Source organism: Arachis ipaensis, chromosome B09 (genome assembly GCF_000816755.2).
Source record: "Arachis ipaensis cultivar K30076 chromosome B09, Araip1.1, whole genome shotgun sequence".
Lineage (NCBI taxonomy): Eukaryota > Viridiplantae > Streptophyta > Magnoliopsida > Fabales > Fabaceae > Arachis > Arachis ipaensis.
The window spans coordinates 76297549-76304884 of NC_029793.2; the positions used below are offsets into that span (position 1 = coordinate 76297549).

Sequence of the window (7336 nt, forward strand, 5' to 3'; positions counted from 1 at the left end):
CCTATGGTCAACTAGCTTAAGATTTCACGTGATAATATACATTAACTATGAGAAACCAAAACCATACATTGGCCAATTCCTTTCTAAGCTCGGATCACCTCAAAATGCCCTCCTTCCAAAATCTCCAAGCCTCCAACTCCTTACCAAATGAATTTTCAGCTTTCAAGGCTCAAATTAAATCTCCAATATCCACCAATTGAGCTCCAATTCAACAAGAAACACAATCTAATTCATACAATATCACTATAATCAACATAGGGTTACCAATTTCAATAATTCACGAAGATTTGATAGTTTTCTCACCTTACCCACAGTTGTTTTGGACAAAACACAACAATTTTCACAAGCTAGCTTGATCCTAAAACATGAAAACATCACAAATCTCAATGTCTATAACCCAAAACTTCGAAATTGTAAGCAGGAAGGGTTGGGTGAGAAAATGTAAATTCCTTATCACTTTGTTCGGATGATTTCGAAGAGCTCGATGCGGTGGTCGCATAGCCGTAAACAGTGTGGCGATCGGAGCTTTGAATTGAGAGATATGTAGAATTGAAATTTGGGAGTGAAGGTTAGGATTAGTTTCTTGTTTCCCTTCTTGAAGTTTAGCGTGGAAATGTTTCATGAAAGGGAGAAGCTGGCTAGGTGATGGCTTTTATATGTTAGACCTTGGGTCTGGTCCAATCGATTCAGGTCGTTGACCCAATTTTTAGCTAAAATCTTTAAAATTAGTATCAAAATTCGTATTTTAAATATTTTTACGTCTCTAAATTATAAAAATTTAATAACCTATATTCTTTTAATAATAATTAATTTATAGCTAAATGTTTATTAATTCTGCAGAGTTTACAACTTTGCTTGTTACATGAAGAAATTGAAGGATCCAATCTAAGGTAATTCTTAATGTTATTTATTTTAGTTTCATTCCTTTGATCTAGATTGTCAAAGACAGGATCTTTGAAGATCTAATAAGAAAAACTTTTTCAGTTACCGAAGTTGCTTAGAACAGATTTTTTAAAAGTCTGGTAAGAAAACTATCTATCCACTATCTTTTATTCTTTTATCGTTATCTTTTCATTTTCACTGTGTCTTTTATTCCTCGTACATTTTTTTTCTTATCAATAGTTATGTTGTGAATGAAATGGATGTTCTAGAATTAGAAGTATACCTTTAGGTGTATATATGTTGTTTATGTTGTTTTGTGTTGCTTATGACCATTGTGTCATTCACTACATAATAGGCAATTATATTCGTTTTAATTGTATTTAAAAACCAATATTACAATTGATAAATGATTTGAATGTTAATGGTTCTCTAAAAAGTTAGAAGAATAAGAACAAATATTACAATTAATAAATGACTAAAATGGTAATAGCTTTTTTTATTTTGTTTTTAATTGCATTTAAAAACTGATATTACAATTCATAAATAATGAGGCACATAAGAAATAAAAGCAAAAATTAAAAAGTAATTCAATTAGAAGCAAAAAGATTAAAAGATAATTCAATTAAATATATAGTAAGCAAATTGTACTAATTAGCTACTTTAGCTAAACGTGGCACAAGAGTAAAAAACTAGAAGACCAAAAATACAATGAAAGACTACCTTAAATTATGTTTTAATATATTCTAAATAGATTCTGATGCTACAATGATTGAACAAACTAATGGTGGAAAAACTCTCCGAGACGGGAAAATTTCCGCGGGGACAGGGATGGGAGGCAAAATTCTCCCGAAGCAGGTGTAAGGACCTGAGCAGGAATCCCCACCCTATCTCCGCTAATCCTCAAAATTTGTGAACTTACTTAACTGTCCTTAATTAATTTCTATTATAATTTTTTAGTCATTTCACATACCATATATATACAGTTGTGGCATCCCCTTTAAGACTTCTCCCCAACCTCTCTGCAGTCAGCAGTCATCACCTTCAATCCTTCATCACTATGCGCCATCACCCTTCACCGTGTTACAGCGTCACTCTCTCTACTCCGCCGCGTCATTCAGTTTGTTCGTGTCTATGCAACCATACTGTTAGTCTGTGACCCCTCATTGCGTCGTCACATCATCGCCCCACCACCCCTCACTGCTCCATCACCACTTCTCTAGTCATAGCCGCTTGCATTTCCTACATTGTCCCCTTTGCTCGCATTCGTCATCGCTGCTGGTTGTCCCTCCTCCTCTTCCACTTCACTTCAGGTTCAAATCCTATTTATCCGTTTATGTTCCTATTTGATTCTCTGCCATAGTTGGTGAATGTTGTGTTTAGTTTATTCTGCTCTATTTCACATTTAACATCCTTGTGATTTTTCTATTGCACTTTTTTGTGCTTGTGCTTGTGCTTGCCCTAAATTTAAGGATTAAGAATAAGAATGGTGGTAATCAATGGATTATTGCTATTCCTAACATTATGTTTTTGTTTAGCCCTTTTCCTTTTAACGATGGAAAAAGATAATGTTGAACATAACTTTTACTCTTTAAGGCACTCCAATCAGCATAGATACTTTGTGTTGTTTGTCTGCTTGAATTGAATCTTGTGTTTGCTAATTTTTTTTTGTCTAAACTTGAACTAAATCTTACGTTAGCTGAATTTTTTCTGTATGTCTAAATATGAGGATCTAAATAGCTTTTGTATAACAATTTTTTGTTCTTGCTCTTACAAAATTGTGTTTTGTACATGATTGATAATTGCAACTCTACTTTTATGGAAATTAATGACCGATCATAACCAACACAAAGTTACCCTCGTCACCAATTGAAGCAAATTTTCAAGAACGAGAGGGAGGACAAGAAGAAACACAAGATGATGGAGAATTATAATTAATTTGTAATCTTGGACAAGATGTATTTGTATATTGTTCCAATGTTTTATGACTTCTATATTTTTTAAGAAAATTTTCATTAGAATTTCCATAAAATTTTATCAATTAGGGAGATGGAGCATGGGATGCTACGGGGAGCAAATCAGGGTTCGGGCACGGGGAGTAAGGAGGCATGCCCCGCCCGTTGACATCCCTAGAACAAACGCATGACAATAATTTACCATGTCAATTTGAAAGTTAATCACGATCCTAACCAAACAAAATAACAAAAATGAACAAGGGCCTCACTTAAGACTGTACAATACCGATAGTATCCCCTTTTTTATCTAGGACGTTAGGAGAGCACTTCCAATGCGTTTCCACTTTCAAGGAATCCGCGGGATGTTGGCTGAAAACAATAACAGAAACAGTTAGTTCATCTATAATAGATGTATTATACAATTGTATTGTTGTTTTAACATAAATTATACATGATACAACATCTTGCAGAGACAAATTAAAAGATATTTGTATGATAGATGTCAATGTGGTTTTGCAAACTCAACATTGATATGCCATACTATCTATGGTAACACATAAGAAACCAAAAGTAACTAATAAACACAAAAGGCTTGGGAAAATTAATCGGTTTCATGTAGAGTAAGTGACAAGGCAAAGATATAAAATGCCGAGGGACTCTATTGAAATTGCTAGACTTATAGGAAGATCCAAAGTTTTCACAATAATCATATACCTCACTAGCTTGAAGTTCACAAAGAGAAAAAGGTTCTTTCTCTTTGATTCCACCATTATCCTTGGTAATTCTTTCCAAATCCTGTTAGAGAGCAACTTGTGTTATGAACAAGGGAATAATAACTTTCAGAGATCAAGTATGAGCCATAAATGTGGCCAAACAGGTGCCTCATATGCTTTTAATCAGATAATCAGCGATACTGAACAGGCACTTCAATTTAATTTGAGAATCTAATATATACTACTGATTTATCCATTCCCAGTACAATAAATATATAAACAATACCAGCTAAAAGGAGACCCGCAAAATTTAGAGAATAAGTGAATAACCACGAAAGTGGATCCAGCTGAGTCTATATACTAAAACAATTGAAGAAATATATAAATAGCATCATAGATGTAACAAACAATAATACCTCTTAAAATTGTAAATAATAGCGAGGTTGGTTAATATTCCCCCAAAAATATGAACAAATTGGAATTAACAAACATGCAATCAAACTAAAATTACCAAATCATAGATTCAGAGAGGATAAGATCTTGCAAAAGCAATGCTAGATCAAGAGGTTAAGCTTCTGGGTTGGCAGCTTTCCCTAAGACATAACCATATTAAGTGGTTGAAATGAACAAAAATTTGGGGTAATGATTCAGTCAGTATATCCTTTGTCAATGGATATGATAAATGGGGACCTTCAACAGAATTAGGAAGATGCATACTCATGCTCCTTGGATATCAACAGAAAAACATGCGCGCAAAGGTTTCAAGATAGCCTAAAAGCAAGTACACAATACTAAATATAACATCCCAGACACATTATCAGTTACCTTTGCAGTCAAAATTTCAAACTCAAGTAACTCCTCTACAATCTTTTCTAGCACCTGCCGATTTTTCTGTAGCATTTGACTTGCTTTGAGATATGCCAAATCAAACATCTAGAAACATCATAAGTAGATCAAGTAAGAAGCTTTTTCATACAAGAAGTTAAAATTTTACTAAGAAACAGCTACCTTTTCAACTTTAGCCGCCATCACATACTCATGATCATCCCCCATGCTTAGTGCAGTAGACTACGTCACCAAAATGTCACAAGAAAACATATAAAATAATAGCATTTAAAGAAAATAATAATCATAATAGATGTTTGCCTTTCTTATGTAGTTGACATAATTCCCTTCATCATATAAATATATAGTTTTGTTTATCAGAAAGCACTACACTACAATCTTCTTTGCTTACAAAAATAAAAAATAAAAGAAAGGGAAAGATGAAACTTGAAAGTGATAGAAGCATGTAGGACACCAGCATTGGAAACCCAGACTACAATTCATCGTGGAACTGGAAAAGCAGTGGTTCAAAGATTAATGGTTATACATTTGAGTTTGAGGGAATCAATCAACATTAGAGTAAAATATGAAACTCTTCCTCCATCAAAATAACCCTTTATTCATATGTTGCATCAATGGGAAAGTTCATGATCAAGTCACACATGAAACATCCATAATTGAAATAGTTAAACAGAGAATTAACAAAGTGCACATGAAACATAGCCTTATATTGAAGAATTAACCATTTATGAGCTAAACTGCATTACTATTATGTTAGATTGATAGATTCTATATCCTCTGGTTCTTCTCAGAGTTTATGTTTTTCCTCCTTTATTTATAAAAAGCAATTCAGCAAATTAATTTAGAAAAAAAATCCACTTCTTAACATATTGAATATGCCTGCAACTCCCTACCAGATATTTTGAACCCCACGAATGTAAGAAGGGAAAAAGATCATTCACCACAACAGCCAAAATGCATGTAAGGAAGGTGCATACCGCATTGCTATGGTAATAAATTGCAGCACTGTCATCTGGGGCCCAACCATACTGAATGACCATTCTTGTAGCAATCTGTTGTAAAAAATTTTCAAAAATAAATAAATAAATAAAAGAAAAAAAAAACCGTAAAAAGGGTCGAATTTTCTGTGCTAATGAAAAAAATGATAAGCAGTATGTTCAATTTCAAAGACATTATAACATGAAAGACATGCAGATGTATCAACCACAGATATGGCCAACCTCTTGCGCCTGTTGTATCTCAGACGAAGACAGAAAGTTTTCTTCCCCGAAAGGAAGTAGCATTTGAGATGCAACATGTGATCCAAAACAAAAGACAAGTTTCTTTTCAAGATATGATCTTGATTCTGAATTTCCATTAATGGAGCCTTCATTTCTTGCTTTTGTGATTTTTGTACATCCGATTCCCTGTACAAAACACGATTAAGTATCTATCATTATTCAAGTGACTATGATCAACAAATTATAATTTCCACCATTGGAGAACACAATTACCATGCAGAATTTGGAGAACACAGGTTAGCACTTAGCTATAATCCCCATATAGAGCCACTTAGTTAAAAATCAGGGTTTCAGTCTTTATTACATTGTCATACAGCAAACTAAAGACTTAGGACTTGAAAAAGATTAGTCACTTCTAGAAACAAATGACAGGCTAGACAGGCAACAGAAAATAGCAGAGATACTGTATTATATACTTTATTAACACATATATGCAATGCTTTTGAAGAAAAGTTATTCATCCATATCTTCTTCACCAAGTTAGGGAAACAGTAACACATAGAAGCAAAAGTTGATTACCAACAAGGCCTGCTATAACAGCAGTAGATATGGCTAATAGTACAAAGTAAATATTAGCTTTCTTGCATTGCATTCAATAAATAGCCTCCTTAATAGAAGAAAAAGTTACTAGAAGAGAAGAAATGAATGCGAAAGAATATAAGATATCCTCCATTCAGTTAATTTTCTTGTATTTGGTACAATGACTTTGTTCTTGATCGTGTTGTTTGGTAACCGGTCCCAGAACAAAATACAAAAATGTTGAGATGATAAAGACAGAGAAAAAATACAGAGAAAACTTGTCTCGGGACAAAAATATTTTGCCTGTTTCTATACATGTCTCCTTTTCCAAATAGGTTTCTCCCCTCCAGTGTCTCTAAATTTGTGTCCCTATATAGTCTCGAAATGCAACCTAAACTCCTATGAACTACTTGAAAGAGAAGCAACATTTCTACCGCCAGAGATGTATTAAGTAAATGAGAATATTTCCAGGCAATATAAAGCAGAGCATGGACGAATATGTCTAACCTGCCAGGATAGTGGTTCAAGCCATAAATTATCAACCTCATCAAAATTTGGTAATAAAAGAGCAATAAGACCACGGCCAGCTGCCCAAACAGCATGTGGAAATTTGCTTTCCCTTGTCCACTGAACAATAATGAAAATCATTTAGTTATTTTTCTCTAGCATCATAATGATATTAAATTTTAACTTCAAAAGATTAGAAAACTTAGGCTGCTACTATACTCAAATTTGAAAATGGATGACAAAACTCAGTGATTATACATAAGGAGGAGCTTTATGTTGAATACATAACAAGCATTATGGAAAAATCATTGTTTCTTACATCAAGTGGGGGACTCAAAAGCTCTATCCCATTGCTTATCTGACCATATGGTTCCATCAAATCAACAACACTCTGCAGATCCTCCTTTGTCAATGTCAGTCCAAGATGATTCACCCATGCTTTGCTTAACATCTTGGCAATTTTAGTCTTCCGCAGAAACAAGGGGACTGCGGAACTGCAAGTCTAACCAAAGGAAATAAATATACTTCATTCTTACTAGACAAAGTAAATCAAACCAAAATTTAGAAAATATGGTTGTAAAAAGAAACAGATCCATATGAGTATCAAGTTAACAAGGCAAATAAATATATAAATAAA

At 33.7% G+C, this 7336-nt stretch overlaps 1 protein-coding gene across 3 annotated transcripts in view; it reads right to left on the reverse strand.

The window, feature by feature from the left end:
* Nucleotides 2816-7336, reverse strand: part of LOC107617703 (probable inactive ATP-dependent zinc metalloprotease FTSHI 5, chloroplastic) — a 13758-nt gene continuing 9237 nt past the window's right edge. For 2 of the 3 annotated variants that reach the window (XM_016319544.2, XM_021112136.1), the window contains 8 exons: nt 7019-7201; nt 6700-6819; nt 5614-5799; nt 5371-5445; nt 4556-4615; nt 4373-4480; nt 3549-3629; nt 2816-3203 (listed from right to left, as the gene is read on the reverse strand). In XM_016319544.2, the coding sequence (XP_016175030.1) occupies nt 3150-3203; nt 3549-3629; nt 4373-4480; nt 4556-4615; nt 5371-5445; nt 5614-5799; nt 6700-6819; nt 7019-7201 (867 nt within the window). In that variant the 3' untranslated portion in view covers nt 2816-3149. Of the gene's footprint in view, nt 3204-3548; nt 3630-4372; nt 4481-4555; nt 4616-4818; nt 4884-5370; nt 5446-5613; nt 5800-6699; nt 6820-7018; nt 7202-7336 lie in introns of those variants that run through there. The other variant, XM_021112137.1, reaches the window with a different exon arrangement.